Source organism: Crinia signifera, chromosome 4 (genome assembly GCF_055691185.1).
Source record: "Crinia signifera chromosome 4, ASM5569118v1, whole genome shotgun sequence".
Taxonomy (NCBI): Eukaryota; Metazoa; Chordata; class Amphibia; order Anura; family Myobatrachidae; genus Crinia; species Crinia signifera.
The window spans coordinates 261,490,661-261,516,202 of NC_139220.1; the positions used below are offsets into that span (position 1 = coordinate 261,490,661).

Below are 25,542 nucleotides of genomic sequence, written 5' to 3' on the forward strand. Positions count from 1 at the left end.
TAACCTTTTTCCTACCTTTATTAAGAATCTCCCACAAGGGATTGCACTCCCACAGTGCAGGACATGGACACAGGTTTTAGGACTAGATGTGTACAGTACCAATGCAGTCTCACACACAATCATTAACAAATTCCGAGTCAGAATTTCAAGATTAACAATAAACAAATAGGCTATCAAAACGGGATAAAATTTAACGTCTGGCTCAATAAAATGTAATTTGCAAATGTTCTGCAACGATGGGTATTGCATTTTGTCTCATTCATGCCCAATTGACAACAGTAAACATTGCACATAAAAAACAGAAGAGAAAAAAAAGTGTCATAATCTTATGCAAAGTAATAAAATATGTCAGGCAAACCCATCCAAAATACAGATGATCAATTTTGTACTTATCTTTATTTTTTTTCAATGATCTTTCCATAAAGACAGAATCCATATGCCTAGTCCTGCCTAATCTTTTACTAGCAACAGGTGGCCTCACAGAATTACTGCCCAATATTTATTACAAACTAGTAGCTAGTGACCGGGGAAGCTACACACTTATCAATATTATTTCTTACAGTACAATCTATGTGTGCCCTGTGTGTAGGTGACATGCGTAGTTCACAAGTGCCTAATTGCCTACTCACCCCGGACAGGGCTTCATCAAGGAAACCATTGACAGCATTGTAGCAAGAGGTACAGTTGTCACACACTTATAAGCGGCACTCAAATATTGGATCAGTATAAGGCTGCCGTCACAATCAGTGGGTAACAAGTACACCCTAATGCTACCGGTATGAACAGCACATTTTGTAAGCAGAACATAGGGGTTTTAAACTGGGATAATGTTTTACAGCAAGTGGAGCACAATAATTAAATATACAATTTTATCCCTTATGTGTTTTAACCATTTGAATTCTAAATTCCTATTCATGCATGGCGAGTTACATTATTTATGGCTCTTACCATCCCATCCTTGGCAAGAAGATTCTTGGACCACCTCTTACACATTGTGGAAAGCACGATCAATGTCCTGTTTTAGGTACATAGACATATACAGTATTTCTGTCACTCTGAGTACACTCCAAGCCCTACAACGGCACCGAATGCCTGCAATTATAACTGTTGTGCATACAGTCACTATGAATTAGTCACCAGAAATAAGATCCCCCCCCTAATAACATTAGGATATGTATGTTTTGATGATTGATCCCCACTCAATTTAAAAGGTGCAGTTTCTGCTTGATAGACATAGGTGTGTTACATGATACAGTGTGAAATCGTATTTACACAAATGACATACAAAATACAAACAATATATAAATAATTGCAGAGAACCTGGTACTTGGCTGTACTGCTTACACTAGGAAGATTGAGAACGTGTTCTAATACACAGCCCTTCCTGCCGCAGAGAAATTGCATCTTATGCAGTAAGTTAGGCCTACAGCAGAAAGTCAGAAACCCTATCTCAGCCTATTGTAGGAGGGGAATGGCAGTCATGTATGTGTCCAACGCTGGAATCAGGTTTGCAGTGGATCTCTGCATGGCACATTTCTGGGAAGAATGTTCATTTCAGTCAGGAATATCCAGATATTTTTGGGCAGCTCAATTATGAACTTATAAAGAGCAAACCAAGTAGGAAGGGAATCCTGAACCAAATTTCCAGCAAAAGGTTCATATTTACAGCCCAAGGAAAAGGGTTTAAAAAGAGTCCGTTCTAGGAGGAAGTTCATCTTCTATTGTCACAAGAGGACTGCGATGGCCTTTGTTGGTATAGCCCTACTATAACGGTGTTATGCCGCATATTGGGTCTGTCCGTCAGAGAGGTAATCAATTAATCAACAGTTCTGATCCTCAGCTGCACCAGTATGAACAAGATCCGTTCCCGGTTTTTGAGCCTTCTCTTACAGTACAAGTAATAGACCAGAGAAACTTGGCACGTTTGATCCTTTTATTCGTCCATCCAGGTCACACATTAAAGGGTCTCGCCAAAGTGATCTTTTCTGTATTCGGCTGCATCCCCCTGTCCATCATTTTCATCATCTTTAAACAAACAAGAATAAAACATTAGGTTCATCTTTGTACCGGATTACATAATTATTTACATACTAGTTTTATCAGCATTACTGTACCACGACGAAATCTGATCGTATTCTAAGATAATATAGATAGTTTCCACTAAGAGGTAGACTTGTAGTGCTAAATAATGAAAATATTACACTATATTATACCACACAAACCACAACTTGCCACACACATTAGGAAGTATTTTGGGATCGAGAACTGTATACAGAACTGGACGTGATTTTATTATGCTTGGGCTGCAAGCACAAGCCAGACACTGGGCCATATTTAATGCGGCAGGCGAGGGGGGTTAAAGGGTGGGGACTACCGAAAACAAGCGATCCTCAACCGGTTAACCCCCGCGCCGAACGTTCACCCTATTCTATGTTCTGGGGGAATCCTCGCTGTCAGAGGACAGCAAAGATTCCCACAAACAGAGAGGCTTGCGGCTAATGCAGGGAGCCCGCTGCATTTAGCCACGAGCCTCGCTTTTTTCATGGCCGCATATGCCGTTTTCCCATCGCTACAAGAGCCTAGCGACATGGAAACGGTGTGTGCAAGGGGTCAGTTGAATACTGACCGTGCGAGCTGGGACAGCTCTCAAAACCACTGAATATTGTCCAATGTATCACAATATTCTGTGAAGCAGCAAAAAAAAAAAAAAAAAGGAACAGGAAAGCAAGGTTCACCCATGCAGTATAAAATCAAGGCAATAAAGATGTGGTGCCGCAAACTAAATGGACACAGATATGTACAATGGACAAACTTCAAGGGTTGAAAGATTATCTGTGAAAACTGCAGTGGATATAGCATTAGTCTGCAACAAAAATGAAGTAGAATGATCTAATGTTTAACGTACAAGACGTGTGCAGGTCAAAAAAGCGAAATGCCACAGTAAAACATCTAGTAAGCCAGATGGTGGAATGTATTTAGAAACAACATGCAATCAATAGGGAAAACCACACTAGGCAGGCAGAATAGAAGCACTGCTCCCCATAGTCACCTAAAGTGTCCAGCACTGAATGCTATTGCTGGGAAAGGGTTACATGTAGCAGATGCTCCTGGAAGCTGGAGTCTAGTTAGGTCATCTGGATAGTCCAGAGCTGGATTGAGAAAAACAATGGGATAACTTGATGCAGATAGAGCCCACGCTCACCTTGTACATCTTCTTCTCCCCCATCACCATCCTCTTCCTCATTGTAGGCCAGCTCTGCCTGCTTGTCTGCCTCGTACTCACCCACGTTCCCATCATCCCCGTTATAATCTGCCACTTTTGAACCATGTTGAGCATCAACAGGGGACTCATTCTCATCAAAAAACCGACCTGAGAAGTCGGGAGTGAAAGGAGCAGAATGGGACAGAAAAGCAGGAGAGAAGAAGGAAAATGTTAGGAAACATCAGTATGGACAGGATAGGACTCAAAGCTCAAGACTGAACCTCTGCACTTGTATCAAATAAAATGCCAACGCAGATATCTCAAAAGTGGTCTTCCAACGAAAATAATAAAGTAGGTCGGAAAATTAGAGGAGACCAGATCCGTTTGAACCAATGAGACAGGAGCAATATAAGCACAAAGCAAATAGCGGGACACAACGGACAGGTCATGCTATTCCAATGCAACTCAACCAAATCAAAACCATGCCCAGGTGTGCAAGACTTTTTATCTAAAAAAGTGTAAGTTGTATTGTATAGGCATGATAATCTACATTTGTGAGATGTGTACTAGGAGGAGGAGGAGGATGATGATGATGAAGAGCAAGAGGTGGTGTAGTGACCAAGCTGGCTGAGGGGCATGCATTAAAGTGATACATGCATGGAAAGACATGATGATGGAGTGGTACATCTTGCATTTGGCAGAGGTAGGAGACCAACTGAAGGGATGGTGTGGGCAAGAGGCAGATATTAAATATATAAACTGGCATAAAATGGGTAAAAATAGTAGTGAAAGCAGATCGAGAATGGAAAGCGCTAAGCAGTGAGTATGAGATATATATATACACACACACACACACACGGAGACAGCGGGGTTAGGATTGAAGGTAAAGTTACATAGAAGATAAGTGTTCCAGCTAGATACTGAGTGAGTGAGGAGGGGGAAAAGAATTTGACAAGAACTGACAACAGACAGTATAAACACAGTGGGGTGGGAAAATGGGTGTATAAATGGTGATGGAAATGGAGAAATATATGAAAAATTGGACACGGGTGTTCAAAAGAGAGTTAGCAAGTAAAAAGTGAAAAAACCAAGTATATCCTTCATCCCAGATCAGGATAATTATTTCATTTGTCCATTTCCAATCATGAAGTCCAGTAACTATGCTGGTACAATGGGTTCTTTGCATCAAACCAGGGGAGAAAATATTACAAAAAACAACGCTATTTAGCCAATCTATTTAAAACCAACAGCAACAATGCTCTTGTCCAATTGGGTTCTCTCTTAAAAAAAACAATTAAATGCTCTATCTTAAAGCTTATCCTAACTGCATGACATGGCTACAATACTAAACACACAGATATTGGGGTATATTCAATGCCATGATGGCGAGAAGTGACGATAGCTCGCCGTCATTGTATTCAACTCACTCCCCTTTACTCACTGTTTTCCACCTCGTATGGTCCCAGAGGCAAAGTGGAAACGGTGAGTGTTGCCATAAAAACAGCGGGGCTCGCCACAAAATGATGCGGACTCGGGGTTTATGGGGATCCTCGCTGTCCTCTCATGGCGAGGATTTGGCCGGTACATTGAATATGGCAAGGGGACGTTTTCAGGGAGGAAAAGCCATCCTCACCGTACAAAACCCCTTGCCGAAGGCATTGAATACCGCCCAGGGGACTAAGTTTTTATCACAACAGTGAGAGCACACAGAAGATCTGGATCAGTCATGGCAATCTGCTATAATAATGTGACTATAAATATAATGCAAGCAACAAGAAAGTCATCAATGCAGGTATTATAAAGAAGTGTGATATACAGAAATGAACGCAGCCTGACACACAAGCAAGGAGGAAGAGGCATGTTGACTGGATGAACACATTCACATGAGAACGGTGCCGACTGTATATTAAATCTGTAGGGTGCAACAATAAATGTACAGTACAGCAAGATAGAGAGAATACATTGAAAACAAAAAAAGCATTGTTGATAAATTATTCATGAACTTTTTTGCATGCAACTTTTTTCAATCTTGCTGATTAAAATGATATGCAACATGACTATATTCTGTGTGACAGCATTTTGTATGCAGATACAGGCACCATTGCAAACAGAATATGCCACACAATTGTAAACAGCAGAATCTACTTCATTTGCCAGTAAGATGCATTTAAAAAAAAAAAAAAACACAAGAAATTCCCCACGCTAACGGAGTTGCACAGGATCTGTCAGCTCACTCACACCTAGGGCCGTCAACGGGGGGAGCTGGTACTTTTTGCCTAGGCCCTGGTCTGCTGGATGGGCCCGGGGCCCGCACCCCCTCCCCTTTTGCAGGGAGCACACGCTTCGCAGTGCTGTGTGATGAGCTGGGGTGAGAGACAACTGCAGCAGTAGCTTGTCATCTCTCCCTCTTGTTTATTTTGTTTCACTGGGACATGACCATGCCCCCTTAGGAGGTCACGCCCACTCCTTAATTTACATGTACTGAGCACTACAATATGCCTACTGAATTGCTGATGCTAAAGACAGTAACACAAAGTATTGACCTCAGAACATCAGCTGTAGAATTCAAATAGAAAAAAAAAAGTCTTAAATTAAATTCCAGTCAACCCTTAATAATAAGAATCTCCGGTAGACATGGGACGTTTATAAACTGTAAGTTAAGCACCCCATAAATGTGACTAAAAAGTCAGAAATTATATTTTTTATCCAGAAAGGTATTACCACCTGGAATATTACAATTAAATTAGCAGTATCACAATAGACCAACAGATGGAGCTGCCTTCACTGTATACATACAGTACTCCTATCCTGCCTCCGTTCCCCTCCGTTCCTACTTATCCTATTGTTTTTCGTTCGTCCACCCACCTATTTTTAGTATGTTAACTCTTATGAGTAGGGCCCTCCTTCCTCACGTACTCACCCTACCTATTTACCTCACCTGTGCTCCTGTCCTGTTCTTCCCTTCCTCTACTTCATCTTCAGTCTCCTCGACAATTTTGACACCTACTTCTGAACTGATGCTGATTTTAGTTCTACCAGCTATACCCCTATTTATACTGTATTTTTCAACACACCCTGTACGTTACCTCGTAATTTTTTTGTTTGCTATGTACGGCGCTGCGGACACTTTGTGGCGCCTTATAAATAAACGTACTACTACTACTACTACAGTTCACAATATACAAGACTGAGGATTGTCAACAAAATTACATTTATGCCATGCAATGTAATCCACTAGGCAACACTCCTTTTTCTATGAATATTATATAGTACATTGTATAATAAATTATATCTTGATGTAAAACAATAAATCAGTATTATTAAAGAAAAGTGAATGGGAAGAAATGTAAACACTGAATTTAGGTATTTTATGAAAAATGCCTTGCTTAGGTGCCCTTCCAGATCATATCAGGGCAGGACTCCAGAAGGACCACACTTCCACAACTCGGTGAGAGGCCGCAGCATCGGTAAGCCTTGTTAAAACAAAAATAAACTACACTGTCCTGCTGACTGAAGAGACAGGAGAAAAAGACATGTAGGTCTGGGAGGAGGGGACTATTATAGCCAAAGTGGGTGGTTCTCATTGAAAAAGTACTGTCTGATGAGAAAGAGGAGTGGTTAAACCCAGAGTGATGGCTGCCATGGGGCTTGTAGAAGAAAAGCAGACAGCACTCCAATCACAGTGATGAATATTGATCACCGTGATTGGAGTTTTGGAGTGCCGTCTGCTCTTCTACATTAATTAATATATTATATTTATAATCCCAGTCTCGGTGCAGCACTCCAAGGATACCATATTCAGATGGGTAAAAGCATCAAGTTTATTATAAGCACAGCAACGTTTCGATGCTACATCAGCATCGTCATCAGGCTAAACATCAAGATATAAACAGACAGCCATACCTTATAAAGACACCCAGTGAATAGACGCCGGCCGGGCCAGAAAACGCTGTCATCCCACCGCAAGTCTGTGACGTCAACGGCAGCTGCCGCATTGACGTCTAGACCGCTGATAGGTTGGGCGCCCATCACCATGACAATGTAAACAAAACATAACAGAGTAGCTGACGAACAGCATGCAGAATGGAATACATACATAGAATACCCTCAGTCCACCGTATTCACTGCCACATACTATACACAGGATGTCAAGTATGAAGCTCAAAGTAACATTTCCCTATAGCGGGAACTCAAAATTGTACATAAATAGAACAATGTGGAAATACCTGTAAATTCATTAAGCCCATGTGGCGCGGCAGTGCCCAATCTGATGATCCACCTGGCGCAGCTTGTAAGCATAGTGAGGCATCCATTAGATACAGGATGATCGATCATGTGCCTCACACTCTCCGCGGGGGCGATAGGGGAGCTGCCCTACTGAGATGCGAGGCCAGGTGGATCATCAGATTGGGCACTGCCGCGCCACATGGACTTAATGAATTTACAGGTATCTCCACATTGTTATAATTATGTACAATTTTGCGTTCCCGCTATAGGGAAATGTTACTTTGAGCTTCATACTTGACATCCTGTGTATAGTATGTGGCAGTGAATACGGTGGACTGAGGGTATTCTATGTTTGTATCCCATTCTGCATGCTGTTCGTCAGTTACTCTGTTATGTTTTGTTTACATTGTCATAGTGATGGGTGCACATGCACAACCTATCAGCGGTCTAGACGTCAATGCGGCAGCTGCCATCACAGACTTGCGCCGGGATGACAGCGTTTTCCAGCCCGGCCGGCGTCTATTCACTGGGTGTCTTTATAAGGTATGTCTGTATGTTTATATCTTGATGTTTAGCCTGATGACGATGCTGATGTAGCATCGAAACGTTGCTGTGCTTATAATAAACTTGATGCTTTTACCCATCTGAATATGGTATCCTTGAAGTGCCACACCAAGGCTGGGTTTATACATTGATTTATTTTTGGTGTTTTAGTACATTTTACATTTAGCACTTTTTCTTGTGTTGTGATTATACAGTAAATGGGTTGTGCTAGCTCATCTGTAAGTAAAGGTTTCTGCATTAACAAGGTCAGTCTTACTTTGCTTTATATTAGGAAATATCATGGATTTCGGCTCTTTGGGGATTTGCTTCAGGGGTAGTTGACCAAAGTGCAGGGCATTCTCCTCTAATGGGGGAACAGGGTCCTTCTTGGCACCAGGAGGTAGGTACTTGGCTAGAGAAAAAGAGAAAGTTCTGATCATTGCTGTGCTCTTCAATCTGTTATATCCAGTCATTTACTTAAAGTAAATCCACATACCCTGAGCATTGGTAAGAGAGTCAGTTTGTAAGGACGGCTGCCTCTCGGACCCCACAAGATCACGTGGCATGGCGCCAATGTCATCTTTCTTTCCGGCTACATAAAGTAGATTTCCAGTGTTAATAACAGATACCATAGAAATATCAGATACCATAGAGATGTCCCAATCCCAACCGTATGCTTCACACTCACCAGTGGGGACAAGATCGGGCTTCGCTGGCTCACTGTCTTCTATTTCTGGCATTCCTGCATCACCACCAACTTTGGCAGCATCTAAACAGCCGGATTGGAAAACATCAGTGAGGATTAGGAAATTTAACACAATTATACTATGCAGAAAAATCATGACCTAAAAAGGATATGTCATTATTAATAAATACTTAATTTCCTAAATGACTGACTGCCATTGCTCCCATGTGAGATTCTATATATGGAACCAAGCTGATGTAAGAGAAGGGTCTAAATAATTATAAACTGTTATACATAACTCCTACAGATCAGGCCATTGTTACTTATATAAAGGAGTGGTCATCCATTCGTTCTCAGTAACATTTTTAACATTTGGGTCTGCTCTTCAAGAGATATAATCATGGTGGTGTCCTCCTGAGTGGGATCACCCATGGGCAGCACGGACGGTGTAATGGTTAGCATTACTGCCTCACAGCACTGAGGTCATGGGTTTGATTCCCACCATGGCTCTAACTGTGTGGAGTTTGTATATTCTCCCTGTGTTTGTGTGGGTTTGCTCCGGTTTCCTCCCAAGATCCAAAAATATACTGGTAGGTCAATTCGTTTCCAACAAAATTATTCCTAGAATGTCTGTGTGTGTGTGTGTGTGTGTGTGTGTGTGTGTGTGTGTGTGCGTACATGTGGCAGGGAATATAGATTGTAAGCTTCACTGGGGCAGGGACTGATGTGAATGTTCAACTATACTCTGTAGAGCACTGCGGAATATGTATGCGCTATATAAGAAACTTATAAAGTAATAAATAAATAATGTGTTGCAGAAATGCGTCCCCCCAACCCTCACTGATGTCATGGAGAAGGGACAGACCAGCAGAGGAGAACAGTTAAGTATTACAGTAGTCACGACGGGGCAGGTTGAGGTGACCTGGCATATACTGGGTCCACATTACTAGTTGAATGACACTGGACTGATGGTGATTAAGCTGCGAGCAAATTCCTGTTGGCCCTGGCTCTGGTCGCCATCATTATAGAACTGCAGAATAGTTCCTTGAGTGAGTGTCACTGATTCAGAGATGCACAAAGTTGAGAGAAATTACGTTAGAAGCAATAATCGCAACCTGCGAATGTGCAGCCCAGAAGGCATCCTTACAATGCACACGAGAACCAATGTGTACAACGGCATACAACATCACTATTACTTGAGATGGCTTCTGGTATACATTGTTATCAGGCCTACTCAACTCATACTGGTGTTGTGGTTCTACACTGGGATTCCTTTTTCTTCAAATATGGTGAACTGCCCCAAGACAAGCGAGTTCTAGGAAATGGTTCTCTGGATAACCAGGACTGTGACTGAGAACACCATCTGATCATGTATTCTGGGACTTTGCTGCTCAATCTTATAGCTTACCCATTCATACCAGAAATTTCTACTCAAAAATGTTATCATTGCTGCCAAAGCTGCAGGAAGTCCCCACTACATAGTTTGCCTTGTTAGAATACAAAGAATCTTTGGATATAGGGCTTGTCTACAGAAGTTGTATGGTTTTGAATCTATTGCAACCCTCCTGTTATGCAAGTGATTGTACGTGTTAATGCTTTTATTGCTTCTGCTTAAATGTAACTGCCAATAAAACCATCATTTGTTTCATAGGCATAATATTAGAACTCTGTTGTGTTCCAGACGATAGAGCTCATAGTTACAGAAAATCCTGAATGTACTAAAGTTCAAAAGCAAATCTGTATTCCAACCACAACCACCCCACACAGGTAACGGAGGGCAGTTGGTAAGGAAGACTTTCTATCAATGAATTGTTCAGACCTCCTCGCCTCCCCTTGGCAGTGTGCTGTGACTGGTTCTGGTTTATTCCAATTTCATTTAAACAACCTGTTCTGCATTTGTGATGTGAGGAGGTCTATACCTCTGTCGTAGTTGAGACGGTTACTGGACGGGTTTTCCACATGATCCTCTATAGCGATAGAGGCTATTGTGTGCATCTTGCTCTCGGCCTCGACTTCACCTACTACAACCTTGCTTGGGGGTTTCTCCATCTTTTCCTACAGGGAGAAGTACATAGTTTACTCATCTCATAATTCCTTCCATATCTGAATATTTCCACAATTATCTCCATATACCTTTTACACAAATCTAGAACCACATTTTATAGTGATGAGAATAGCACACATCCCTGAATTGGTCCCAATAATGTGCTAATGACAAAAGAAAACAGAGCAAGGTTTGTGGTGCAATAGAGACGCCATCCCTCACCAGGCACAGTTCAAGTGCAGGGCAATACATTACATTGTACAGGAGAGGATTGAAATAAAGAAAGTTGTGCATAGGGTGCACTTATAAAGGCTATAGGCGATTTTCAATCCGGGATTCCGACTGTTGAACGTCCCAACAGTCGGAATCCTGGACCGTTGTCGCTCAGCTTGACAGAAACTCAACAGCCAGAATTCATTGTGCCGGCTGACAAGTGTCAGCAAAAATGGCCACGGATTGTCGAATTACAGCCATGGAATTTGCCAATCCACAGCCATTTCCGACAAAACAGATCCAACTTGTTTTAAAATCGGATATGTTTTGTTGGAATCTGCCTTTAATGCGGTCAGAAACGGCAGTATTGTGTAGGCCAGTGGTTCCCAAACTGTGTGCCTAGCACCCTGGGGTGCCTCGGGACACTTGCAGGGGTGCCTTGGGTTGGTGGACCAGGATCAATTCATATTATTTATGGTCAATGTACCTGGCAAAACCAGTGCTGGTGGATGCCAATCATAATATATGTGGACAAACAGAAGCAAATCCTGTCCCTCCGCAGATAACTGTGACATATACACACAATGCACTTAATTTTATAATTTTTTTCTGAATTTCTCGATAAGAAGCATTTGGCCTAGGGGTGCCTTGAAAATATTTTGATGCTCTAGGGCGCCGAGATTCAAAAAAGTTTGGGAACCCCTGGTGTAGGCTATGGCCGCTATTTCCCCCGATGATAGCAGAGGATGAGATTGAATACCCCCCCCCCCCCCCCCCCCCAAAGTATTTCCACACTGCCAAAGTACACGGTGAGTCTCCCATATACAAAATATTTGGATTTTCCAGATTTTTAAATATCTACTGAAATATCTTGGGGATAGGACCCAAGTCTAAACACGGAATGCATTTATGTTTCATATACACATATGGGGGTATTCAATCCTGGCTGACATTTCCGACAGCGAGAAATATCAGCCATCCATATTCAATTTATTCAATTTTACAATTTATGGCTGTTCCAACTGTTGGAATGGTTCTAACAGTCGGAAGATTAAATTCAGACTGATGAACTGACGTTGGAAACAGACGACGTTCCAACTGGGGGAAACTTTCCAATATTCGGAATCAAGATTTAATACCCCTCATAATTTTGTGTAAGGTCACACACAAAAAATCTGGGATTTTATTTTTCAGACATGGGACCTGTTCTAGGATATTGCTCTAGCTCTGTGCAAGTAAAAGTGTTCTGTGTGTCTACAGAGCAACGATATGCAGATTTTTGCATGACTTATATTCTCGGGGGGGGGGGTTTAACGGTTTCTCTCCGTGGCCATCACTAGATGGTGCCCGAAAGAGATAATCAATTTAGTCCGCAGGCCTCTACCCCTTAAACTCGCGAGTTGAAATATGCAAAAAGTTATCAATTGATCTTAAAACATGGATTTACAAATGTTTTCACTCCACTTAATGGTATGAAACTCGTACCATCTCAGGGGATGTTCTGATCGATCTCCCTATACACCAACCTCTTGTTTGAACACGAATGGTCTTCCAGACATGTCCATATACCCTTGCAATGTCATAAATGCCTATACTTTTTCTTCTGTGAAACGATACTATACTGCACCTGTATAACACTACGCACAATTGTAATGGATGTCCATGTTCTCAAAATCCTCAATAAAAATGTTATTAAAAAAAAAAAAAAGAATTATGCAAAAAGTGACTTGTTTGGTGCACAAACAGCACTTTTTGGGTTGCTACCAGCACTTTTCTGTTTCTCACCTTGTCTGCTAGCTGAAGTTTTTTAATGCTCTCGATATACTCATACTTCTGATCTGCCAGCTGTTTCGTACACTGTTGGCTGATGACAACATCATATGGTTAGCGGGATTTCTAAGACACAGAGTAGCCATGTAACTAATGCAGTTAATTAAATATATTGCAACCTCTCTTCCTTTAGTGCTTTCTGAAGCAGGGTGTAATTGTTCTTGTACTCGTGCAGCTGGTCCTCCTGTCGCAGGAACTCTTGGCGTAGCTCATGTAACTGTTCTGTGAAAACAGTAGCAGATTATAAAGGAGGATGCTTGGAAAGAAGGACACCTTATTCCCGGACATTTGCAGAATTAGTCAATCTTATGTACATAGGAAGATGTGGAATGAATGCGCTGATTAAAAATTGTAATTAAGATTTCTACGTAGTGCTAGTAACTTTAGTTAATAAAATGAAGTCTTAAGAAATAATTTCATAAAAACGTATATGTAAATTAATAAACAAAATACATTAAGAGATATTATATGCAAAAATGGTGCTGTTAAAAAGTGGTGACTGATTACTAAAGTCCATACGGTACAGTATATAGTGGAAAGACCCAGCTGGGATTTAATGCCTGGTTAAGGCTGTTCCTATTTTGCCTCACTCGATTTTTCTGTAGCAATAATGATCGGATCTTTTCCAAACGGTGTGGCTTATGGAGGATGCTGACCTCCTGCTGTTTCCAAGCCAAAAGATGGACAAGAGATTCTTTTGGGAGTATTGCGGTCCCAGCTTTTCAGCAATACAGAGTGGTTCAGAGGCTGGCCCAGTCGCTCAGGTACTGAAGATGTTGGGGGTGGCAGAGTGGAGTAGAGATCAGTCACTTATGAGGATCCACCAGCTCTGTTAGAGTGAAACGCGTTGGTAGATCCTTATGACTGATCTCTACTCCACTCTGCCATACCAACATCTTCAGTGCCTGAGCGACCAGACCAGCCTCTGAACCAATTATTAATCAGTGCAGTCATTCCACATCTTCCTTTGTAACCTTTGTAAGGGAGTGACATCCCCCTTTTTTAGAACTCAAGCTTGACAAGGCCACACTACCCCCTCCGCCTCATAACTTGTTATTAGCCCACCCAATCTATTGTACATGACCAGTCAAAACATTATATAACATTTAATGCTGACCAAGCCATTTAACGTAGCAGCTGGTTGATACTGCAGTGTGTTTAGCCTGCTAGATAATAACCATATTTAAATTGCTAGGTTTGTGGATGGCAGAAGATGCCAGCTATCTGCTAGTGTATGCAGTCATCTTCCAACCACACAAACAGCCCACAACAGAGGCATCAGTGATCGGCTCCATCAAAGAGAGACAAATAGGCAGATTGTGTTCAAAATGAATAATAATCCTTTCATTTGACTCTGAAGTGATAGGATGTGGGCATTATATCGGATACAGAATCATAATGGAATTACATTACTGAATCAGCAGCTGTGTACCAGCAGGCTTTAGACTTCAATATTACACAATGTTGGACAGAAGAGCGCCTTTTAGATTTGTATGGTACCGGCCATTGTTGCATCAATGCAGTTAGATGGTTAGAATGGGGAATGACCTATTAATATGATGATACCAGGCTGTGAGTGTTTCTCTTACCCTTCAAACGACTGACATCTGCCATCTGGAGCGACACATTAGCCAGCAGCTTCTCCTGGAAACGAGAGAAATATGACTACAGTAAGCCGACCACTGCACAAGCATTAAGCCGTCATGGACATCGGTTTGCGAACACCCAAAGCTCACAATCAAGCAAAGTGAAGATTATTTACAATTTAGGATTATAAAATAATGCATTTCACTTCAATATAGTGTTATGTAATACATGGCAAGTCTCTCAGTTGCTTTGTGTTCAGGTCATATGTGTCTATATATAGACTCTAGTCATGCTAGATTCTCAAAACTCTGTCTGGTCCAGGTGATCATTCCCCCCCCCCCGACTGTTCCATAGGCCACAGGAAAACCATAGCAGGATAGAGAGCAAATGATTTTACTAGCTGTGTATATGAATACCCAGTAACATATGCAAGAAACACACTGCAGACACGCGCGTATTGTAAGCCCAATGCTGTGTTTATCAATGCTGCCATTGTGAACAGCATACGCTGCTCTACAATGTAGACTATTCTGCTGCACTTCATAATTGTATCTTTTTCACATTTATATAATCATCTATAGCAAGGGCATGTGAACTTTTTTAGCTTTAATCCTAAAATATATTTAGATACGCCGACATTACCCCATTAATTTTGAAGGAAGTAAATCATATAATCTTAATGGGATACGTTTATTGGGTCTACAAGCATTGGGTCGACATGGGTCTAGGTCCACAGTCAAAAGGTCGACATGGGGGTTTTCACTGTTTTTTTTGAGCCGACATGCGGTATTTTATGCCCTACCATCCACTAGGGCGTGGTGGTAGAATAGAATAGTGTGCGGAGCATAGCAAGGCACCGTGCCCGAAGCATTGCGAGCGCACGGAGCGATGCGAGGGGATGCGGTGCGTTGGAAACTGTGTCTATGTGGACTGTGTTGACATTCGGATAAAAAACACAGTGAAAAACCCCATGTCGACCTTTTGCCTGTCGACCTAGACACTGTCAACCTAATTGCTTGTGTCTACCTACTTGCTGCAGACCAAACAATCCTAACCCATTGTAATACACACCTTACCCCCAGAAATTGAGGATATATCATGCTAGTATAGTACACAGCCTGGCAGCAAATGATGATGATGATGCTGTAACTATTAGTGTCAGTGTTTCCAGATGATATAGTGACAGCCTGTGAAAATTGTTTTCCCTAGACTAGAGATGGGTATACCTTGACAGGAGCCGATAATCAGGCAAAGAAATGGCACCGCAGCAGCGGTACAGACTGCGTGCTGCCGAGATGGCACAGCAACTAGTCGACTCTACTGAAGCAGGCGGACTTGGAGGCGGGGCCCAGGGCATCACGCAGATGCTTTATATACAATAGAATTACATTTTTTACCCCATTTGGGGTAATTTACCCCTGTTCCCTGATAGATAGATATGTCTCCAAAGTCTGCCATCTGCTGGCAGAGAGTGAAACCACATCTTTCCCACACATACACAAACACAGAAGGTAGCAGACTAGCTTTCAAAGCTCTTGCTTTGAGCAGGCTTATGTGTATATATATATATATATATATATATATATATATATATATATATATATATATATATATATATATATATATATATATATATATATATATATATATATATATATATATATATATATATATATATATATATACACACACACACACACACACACACACATACATATATAGAAAGAAAAAGAAGGAGCGCACAATAGAGCCAAGAGTTTAAGATTTTACTGAAAAAATCTGTATTAATGCTCATACAACACAGTACAAATATATATATATATATATACACACACACACACACACACACACACACACACACAGGAATTTTTTTATGTGCAGGGAAATACATGCTGCTTTTGCATGTAGGCCACAAATGTTAACCAGATTTATTTTTAAATCTAAAGCTGGGTATACATATATACATACATACATACATACATACATACACACACACATTATTTAATATATATATCCCAATCGGCGCTCAATATATATGGAGCAGCACCTCTGGGGGATCCCCAGTTCAGAGTGCGCTAAGTGTAAAATGTACAATTGTAATAAAAAATGTATTTAATAAAAAAGGTACCCTTCAGGGATAATATTGTATATATACAAAATAAAATATACAACTCAATACAGCATTGTATATAAATCTTTCAAAGCATTTGATGTTTAGACCAAGCGTATGTGTCAAGGCCAATGCGTTTCGTCATCTCAATGACTTCATCAAGGGTGAAGAAAACCAGATATCAATTAAGCGATTAAAGCATAATCAGGCTGATTAGGATACCCAATTCTTCCAGAGATATATCTGCAGATCAATTGCTGGGCACACACCAGAACGATGCAGATCGTGAGCGGGTCATAAGACGGTCGTACTACCCGCTCACGATCTGTGGAGCTCATGACCCACTCACAATCTGCATCTGATCCGGGCTCGATCCGATCTCGACCTGTACCCACTAGAATGGTCGTTTCCAGATCCTACCTGCTGCAGGTAGGATCTGGAAACGACCTAACGACTCGTGGGGCCACGCATCGGTACGGGATTGGATCTGAAATTGCCCAAAACATGTCCAATTTAAATACAATCGGTCGAGATTGTATCTAAATTGGGTCATTTTGGGCCAAATCGTCCTGGTGTGTAGCCTACAATACTGCACAGCTCGGTTCCTTTATACTTTTGGCAAAATAAAAAGAAGACAACGGACACCCTGCAATAGTATAGTAAAATAACTACATACCCAATGATCTCAGGATCATGTAAAATGAGATATTGAGATGAAGCCAACACGCACCTGCATAAAGCCACACCCACTATGATGATGCCTACTCCACCCCCAGAGTATACAATACGCAAGATACCAATTCCAGTCACAATTCTATATACAGTCATTTTACATATCATTATAAAGCCATACTAAGTAAATGAAGTACATTGTTTCCTCATGCACCCAGCTACAGCCTGTTTACATTATTTACATTGTTCTGGTCCTCCCAGTGCTATCTGTGTGATAATCCCAACAATACCATTGCCTAAAGGCCAGGTCACGTGACTTTCAAGAAAAGTCACAAACACAACTGACAAAGAGCAGATAGGACACAGTACACAGCCATATCTTAAGTCTGCTCTCAGACTGTACAAAAAAAACAGTAACTGCATTTTCAACACCGCCCTCCTTTTCCACCACATGAATACGCCGATCTCTTCCCCCTTTACTCAGTGCACCAGGATGGATCCCATAGCTAGCGTGTAATGGAACCTCTGCTGGGCAGCTACTGTAAAAGGTGCCTACGCACTAGAAAGATCTGTGATGATCTGTACATTTTATAGAACCACATCTAGAACAATTAGAACTTACACATAAAATAGATAAATAATGTTTTTCTAAAACAAACTCAAAAAAAAAAAAAAAGACCATGGTGCAATATTCTTCACCTACATCAATTCCTGTGGAACGCAAAGAAAACCACAGATGTTTGGTAAAATTACCCCCAAAAAAATATTTTATGTACCATACTTTTTTTTTTGGTCGCTTTACCATACTGTATATAGAGATAAAGAGTTTAGGAACCACTGATTTAATGCATAAAATCACCAGATAAGATGACTTTTTTTTTCATAAGAGCAACCGGTTCAGTCCATAGAAAGTGAAACCAACCTGAACAAAAAAATACAATTTCAAAATCGTTGACTTGTCAAGGTAAATTCTGTATTAAAAACAGTGTTTCCTATACTGGTGAAGAGATCTGTAGCAACACAAGCATTTGTGTATATGCCAACTCTAATGATGCTAACTACTATTGCAAACAGAGTCACAAGAATAGTAGTATATCAAGAGTAGGGTTAAAAGCAATTCTTTTGTTTTTGTACAAAGAACAAAATACTAAATATTTAGAGCAGGAGTGCCCAAACTGGTCCTCAAGAGCTACCAACCGTTCATGTTTTCCATACCACCTGTGGATCTGTAGAATGTGTCAGTTATAGAGGATACACACGGTGAGATATGCACTATTTTTCTTTCGATTTTGCTTGTAGAAGCAAAATCAAACAGAGCATTGAATGGTTTTTCTACAGTCGACGCAGATTCGATTCCAATGCGCGCTCCAGTGTAGTGTAAATTGGACAGAAATGTAGTCTTGGCAGCCAAGACTATATAATACAGATCTGTACTATATAGTCAAATCGAATGCATTTTGCTTACCAATCGAATCGCAAGCATAATCGCACAAAGAATGCAGGAAATGTTTGAAAGCATGACTGTTAGTAATTACTCTACACCTGTGCACCAGCTAGGTGGTTTGGAGAACCTTAAAGGCCCCCATACACTAGCCGATTTTGGTCAGATTTCAGCCAGATCAGTCGGATCTGGCCGAAATCGGACCAAAATCGGCTAGTTTTGATGTCCCCTCAGATCCGATGCGCGGTCCCGTGCGCATCGGATCTGCGTCGGGTGGTCGGACCTGCTGCACGTCCGACCACCCGACTTGGGACCTAGTGGGGCGGCGCGGCGGTGGAGGGAGCAGGGGGGGCTGGGGACGCTGCGGGGGACACAGGCGGCATAGAGCCGGGCAGGGGAAGCCGGCCGGGAGCTGTCAGTAATGAATAAAAAAAAAAAAGCCCATAAAATGAATGGGCGGCCTGTTATTGGCTGAGCGCTCTCTCAGCCAGTCAGCAATTGGCTGAGAGAGCGCTCAGCAGCCAATCACAGGCTGCCCATTCATTGTATGGGCTTTTTTTTTTTATTCATTACTGACAGCTCCCGGCCGGCTCCCCCTGCCCGGCTCTATGCCGCCTGTGTCCCCCGCAGCGTCCCCAGCCCCCCCTGCTCCCTCTACCGCCTCGCACAGACACTGTCCCCCGCAGCGGGGGACACAGACGTGTCCCCCGCAGCGTCCCCAGCCCCCCCTGCTCACTCTACCGCCTCGCACAGACGCTGTCCCCCGCAGCGTCCCCAGCAACGGGGGACACAGACGTGTCGCCCGCAGCGTCCCCAGCCCCCCTGCTCCCACCTCTGTAGCCCCCCCCTGCTCCCCGGGTTTTTTACATGTGATAAATCGAGACGATTTATCACATGTAAAAATGGCACATCAAGTGCCAATCTAATCAAGCTCCCCCGGGGAGCAGCCGGGGAAGTTCAGGGGGAAGTCGGGGGCGACTTGTCCTAAGGACAAGTCGCCCTAGTGTATGGGGGCCTTAACAGAGGACTGGTTTGGCCAGTATTGATTTAGATAATATATAATTAAAGCCATTTGGTCTACTTACCCTGCTTATGGAAAATGAGAGCTTAGCCCCTGGTCTAATTTCACAGAACGGTAATGTTATGTTACCTTCTGCATCCTGTTTCGTCAAAAGTAACTGTTGCCAAAAAAACTTTTTTTACTTTTATTTTATATAGTGTTTATTCTAGCACCCTGAGCCATTCCAAACCGGTGCAGTTCCATTTCTCCTGTCTGCTTTGGTCCTTTAGTGTTCATTCTAGCACCCACCATCTTTGAAAATCCATGCAGTTCCTTTTCCCTGTCTGGGGTGTCACTGTCTGCTGTAGTTTTTCTAGCACAGGTCTGGTTTGCATATCAGTGCTGACATAAAGACCACACTGTGCTTGAAACACTACAGCAAACAGCGACATCCCAGGCAGGAAAGAGGAACTGCATAGGTTTTCAAGGATGGCGGGTGCTAGAATGAACACTCTTCTTGTAGGACAGTCTGGTCTATACTGAGATACAGGCCATAGGGGTAAATGTATGAAGCAGTGATAAGAGTGGAGAAGTTACAATCAATAAGCTGCTCTTTATCATTTTATAGTATGCAAATTATAAAGGTTCTACACTGCTGATTGGTTGCCATGTGCAACTTCTCTACTCTTATGACTGCTTCAGAAATTGAACCCTCCACCCCTCCCACTCCCTTGATGTGATAAAGCACATGACAGCAGAGAGCAACACCCCAGGCAGTAAAGATGAACTGCACAGGTTTTGAAAGGTGAAGGGTGCTAGAGTGATCAGGCATCATCATCATCATCATCATCATCATCATCAGGAGCACAGATCTTGTTGAACAACATCGTTCACAGACATATGTTCTATACCCCCCTTCCGACGTAACACAAATTTATTGCCTCTTCATTGGTACTGAAGGAATATACCTGCCATGCTTACTTCCCGCCTGTACCTCATTTCAGCTGTCTGTCTCCCACTTCATACAGATTGTAAGCTCCTTGGAGCAGGGCCTCTACTCAAAGGCCTCTTCTCTATCCTCATCCATCTTAATCTGTCGGCTGCCTTTCACACTGTTGACCACTCTCTCCTGCTCAACACCCTCCGCTCCTTTGGCATCACTGGCACAGTCTCCAAGCTCCTCCTCTCCTACTACCCCGCAGCCAGTCGGTGTTCCCCAAGGGTCAGTCCTTGGCCCTCTCCTCTTCTCCCTCTACACCACCTCTCTGGGCACTCTCATCAGCTCCTACGGCTTCCATTACCACCTTTATGCTGATGATAACCTAATCTATCTCTCCTCCCCCGACCTATCCCCATTAGTCCTGTCCAATATCTCCGAATGCCTCACGGCCATCTCAGCCTGGATGACCCAACGCTTCCTGAAACTAAACATGGCTAAAACTGAACTTCTAATCTTCCATCCCCCGAACATCCCCTCTTCTCCCACTATCTCCATCAGCATTAGTGAATCCGAGATCACCTCCACCGACCAAATGCACTGCCTCTGTGTCATCATTGACTCCTCCCTCTCATTCACCCCCCACATTCGTGCTCTCTCGCAGTATTGCCGCTTTCACCTCCGCAACATCTCGTGCATCAGACCATTCCTCTCCACTGACGCAACCAAATTGCTCATTCACTCTCTTGTCATCTCCCGACTTGACTACTGCAACATCCTTTTCTCCGGGCTACCTCTCGCCCGCCTCACCCCTCTCCAATCCATACTTAACGCCACTGCTAGGCTCATCTTCCTCTCCCGCCGCTCCACCTTCACTGGCTCCCCATTCCTTTCCAAGTTCTCTTTAAACTCCTCACCACCACCTACAAGGCTCTATCCTCCTCCACCGCTCCTTACCACTCTTCACTGATCTCTATCCACACTCCCTCCCGTCCTTTTCGCTCTGCCGCTGACCTCTCACATAATCACCTCCTCCCACTCCTGTGTCCAAGACTTCTCTCGCGCTGCCCCCCCTGCACTGGAACAACCTGCCGCCACCTATCAGGCTTTCCGATTCCCTTACCTCCTTCAAGCGCTCCCTCAAATCCCACTTCTTCACACTAGCCTATCCCTCCTCCTCCTAACCTCTTTCACTCCTCCTATCCTGCCTACCCTACACCTCCATCCATTCCTACTTATCCTATTTTTTTCCGTTCATCAACCCACCTCCTTTTAGTCTGTTAACTCTTATGAGTAGGGCCCTCCTTCCTCACGTACTCACTCTACCTCACCAGCGCTCCTGCCCTGTTCTTCCCTTCCTCTACTTCATCTTCAGTCTCCTCAACAATTTCCACACCTACTTTACTGATGCTGATTTTAGTTCTTAGTAATAACTGGGTGAAGTGTCACAGGCAGGTTGTGGAGGAAAAAGTAGAAAAATGAAATTTAGTAGATAACCAACATGCGACCTAATATCAAGAAGATTATTGTGGGGTACTAGGTTGCCGGTGCTCCCAAAAAAGTTCAGCAGGATAACTGAATTAAGGTAAGTGTCTTACAAGGAGACGTAGAGAGAACAAGAGGGTTTTTGGGGCACACTTGAAATGATAAGATAGTGAAAAGATGGTGTACAGATGTGTGACATAAAATCTAACCTTTATTGATTACACTTAAAATACATACAAGCACACGTCAATTTTGATACAAAGAACAATTTTAAAATGCAAAACAGCATGTGAATTAAACTGTGGAATTTATTTATAATAGTTAATACACAATGCAGAAAAAAGCGAAATTGTAATACAATATCCGTCAAGTGGGCGAAAATTATTTGTTTAATTCACATGCTGTTTTGCATTTTAAAATTGTTCTTTGTATCAAAATTGACGTGTGCTTGTATGTATTTTAAGTGTAATCAATAAAGGTTAGATTTTATGTCACACATCTGTACACCATCTTTTCACTATCTTATCATTTCAAGTGTGCCCCAAAAACCCTCTTGTTCTCTCTACGTCTCCTTGTAAGACACTTACCTTAATTTCGCTGATTTTAGTTCTACCAGCTATACCCATATTTATGCTGTATTTTATCAACACACCCTGTACGTTACCTCGTAATTTGTTTTGTGTTTGCAATGTAAGGCGCTGCGGACACTTTGTGGCGCCTTATAAATAAAAAAACTACTACTATATCTACCCCTCAGATTACAGTTGCCTTCAATCCATCAGTCAAAACGGACCTGAACGTTGTCCAACTCACAACATAGTTTTGATTGTGTTTCTTTTAAAGGGTGCTCTAGTTAATGAATACACACTATCCTGAATGGTGGTGCTTCTATATAATTATAAGAAATACTGCACAAGAAAGTAGAAAGGCATGGATAAGCCCTCTGCAATGATGTTTTGTCCCCATGTTCTTAATACAGGTTCTGAAACCTGATACAGCAAGTTGAAACGGTTACAATATAACAAAGAAGCAAGAAAGACAAGAAATTAGAAAACACAAATAACTTTATTACAATGTAAATGTAGCTATAACCAAGCCTTTAGGGAAACTTGTCCCTTCAAAGTTTACTAATTGCTTTAAACCTACAAATACATTGCTATCTTTGCACAAGATGATTATAATAACCAGCCTAACCTGCTTGACAATCTATTTTTGTAACACTACATGCAGGCTAAAACATACTTGCAATGCTATATATAGTACTATACATACCCAAATATTATGTTATACATGGAAACTCTATGAATACGATAGATTAGCAATAACAAATAAATTACACCTTATACAAAACATATTCCAGATAGAGCCTGATCATCCTGATATGTGTAGAATGCCAGAATTCTTTAAAACACTTATAAAAGAAAGTAATGCTACACAACTACAGTACAGAGAAACAAGTAACAGGTCAGCTGTGGTTGGATTGTTGAAAAGACTAAACAACAATGGCTTTAAAAATTGCAATTGCATTAAATTGATGTCTTTGATCCCAATACTTGGATTTTATAATAGATCACATCCTGTGACTGTGACTTTTGGCCCCAATGGCCTGAATGACAATATCCAGCACACAGGGAAAGGAAGACTGACGTGTTCCCTAATGAATCTATGTGGGTGTGCTCTGGATTCTAGTAACAGAATTACTAGAGCAGTAACCATGGACCTGTCATTTCTTTATTATAATAGTAAGCATATAAAACAGACAGCATTATGATGCAACCCATTAACAGGATTGTGTGTTTTGTATCACAGGGGCCCAGTCATACATACTACATACATACATACATACATACATACATACATACATACAAGTATTATATGTCACACAGGAATACATGCAGGGTGTCACATTCACACATACTAGGGGGCATGCTAAAGTCACATACAGTCTAGGCATAAGACGTCACATGCAGACCATGGGACGTCACACACATACGTCGCGCTATTACGTCACCACACGGACTATATCCCGCACACGCAGGCCGCCTGGGCACTTCGCTCACTCACCCTTTCCGTCTCGCAGCGCTGGGCCTCCAGGTCGCGGCCATGGAGTCTCTCCCCCAGGCTCTGGTACTCTCCCAGCCGCTGCTCCAGCTGTCTCCGGCTGCCATCCGCCTGCACCATCAGCTCGGAGTGCCGCTTCTCCAGCCGGCTCCGGGCCACCTCCGTGCGCTGCACCTGCTCCTGCAACGCCGCTAGGTCCTCCTGCAGCGCAGCCTGGCGGGCGGACGAGCTCCAGAGGTTGAAGGCCAGGAAGGCGATGACCATTAGCAACACCACCAGCACAAAGGGAGGCAGGCGGCCCGTGCGCCGCGGGGCTCCAAACCCCACCATGACAGCAGCCCCCGCGGCCTGGACCGCTCTCTCTCTCAGCTCCGGGACTTTCTCCCTTCTCCAGCGCCACCGAACCTGCTGACAACTAACCCGAGAAACAACCGGGTGGCCCAATAGAGTGACTGCTCCCCGGCCTCAGTAAAGCAGTGATTGGCTCTGGAGGTAGCACTGACCCCGCCTAGATGTTGGGTTGAGGCGCAGAGTAACCGAGCGTAAAGGTTTAGGCAAGAGGGACGTCTGTTATGCGCATGCGCGGTGGAGTTCCGCATTCGTTGTCATGGCCGCGTTGTCTGTCTCCGGGGGCGTGGCCCATCCGGTTACTATGGAGATGGTACTATTAAGCATAGGTTTAGTTAACCTGTGGGGCGTCCCCAAATGAATTGCTGTGCCTCTATTACAGGTAAACCAGTTACCTTGAAAATTTGGCTGCTGGAAAATGTGTTTTGCACACCAGTGATGCAAGTAGAATTTGTTTTCTTAGTGGAACTGATTTAACTATGTGTCAAAAATGAGCACGGTAATAAAACTAGGGAAATGGTAACATGACAATAGGGGCATGGCCACATTATGCCACACACCATAGTGCAGGGGTTGCCAACTCCAGTCCTCGACAGCTACTAACAGTGCACGTTTTCCAGGTCTCCTCACAAAATCACAAGTGAAGTAATTACACACGGTGAGCTTCCCTTGCTATTCGACTTAAGATTTGATGCACACACGCATCGATTTTAGAACGCGTTTTGTACTTTTAAAGTACAAAACGCATCGTGTGTACAATTATCGGGGTGTATTTGTGCGGCGTTTGCGACGCGATGCTGTGCTATGCGCGTTCCCGGGGGCCGATTTTAGATGTCCAAAAAAGTATGTGCAGCAGGTACTTTTTGGACATTATCGCATAGCATCGGGCTCAGCATTATACAGGCATACGAGCCGATGCTATACGACGGGTTTTTTTTGGGGGGGGGGAAATAATTACATACAAATTGTTATCAACAACTTTATTGCAGGTTTAAAACATTTGAACTCGAACAAAATAAAGGTCAGAAAAAGCCAGTGAAAAAATGTGCTTAAATCGCACAGCATCGCATCGCAGACAGCAAAATAAACCATCACATCGGGTCATGCTTAATTCTGGCAGAAAAATTGTAAAGAACCATTGTACAGCCAAAAACGCA

The 25,542-nt window shown here is 42.7% G+C and overlaps 1 protein-coding gene across 3 annotated transcripts; it reads right to left on the reverse strand.

Moving 5' to 3' along the window:
* GOLM2 (golgi membrane protein 2) lies at positions 1 to 24,599 on the reverse strand. Of its 3 annotated transcripts, none has more exons than XM_083184451.1 (10): positions 24,041 to 24,599; positions 14,334 to 14,388; positions 12,873 to 12,966; positions 12,700 to 12,778; positions 10,577 to 10,712; positions 8,661 to 8,741; positions 8,469 to 8,564; positions 8,250 to 8,384; positions 3,203 to 3,370; positions 1 to 2,025 (listed from the first exon to the last, which is right to left on the reverse strand). In XM_083184451.1, exons 1-10 carry the CDS (start codon positions 24,365 to 24,367, stop codon positions 1,958 to 1,960), a joined length of 1,239 nt encoding a protein of 412 aa, XP_083040577.1. In that variant the 5' UTR covers positions 24,368 to 24,599; the 3' UTR covers positions 1 to 1,957. The 3 variants fall into 3 exon arrangements, with proteins under 3 accessions (XP_083040577.1, XP_083040576.1, XP_083040578.1); XM_083184450.1 differs by having other exon boundaries at positions 12,864 to 12,966; positions 24,041 to 24,597; XM_083184452.1 differs by lacking the exon at positions 3,203 to 3,370 and having other exon boundaries at positions 12,864 to 12,966.
* Positions 24,600 to 25,542: the final 943 nt, after the last annotated feature.

What these genes read in the sequence shown, in the direction of transcription:
- GOLM2 (XM_083184450.1), bottom strand. Translation starts at nt 24,367, where the DNA reads ATGGTGGGGTTTGGAGCCCCGCGGCGCACGGGCCGCCTGCCTCCCTTT. An exon ending in AAAGCACTAAAGGAAGAGAG is followed by an intron (nt 12,779 to 12,863) that starts GTTGCAATATAT and finishes TGTTGTCATCAG; the next exon opens with CCAACAGTGTACGAAACAGC. An exon ending in ATTTCCTAATATAAAGCAAA is followed by an intron (nt 3,371 to 8,249) that starts GTAAGACTGACC and finishes CCGACTTCTCAG; the next exon opens with GTCGGTTTTTTGATGAGAAT.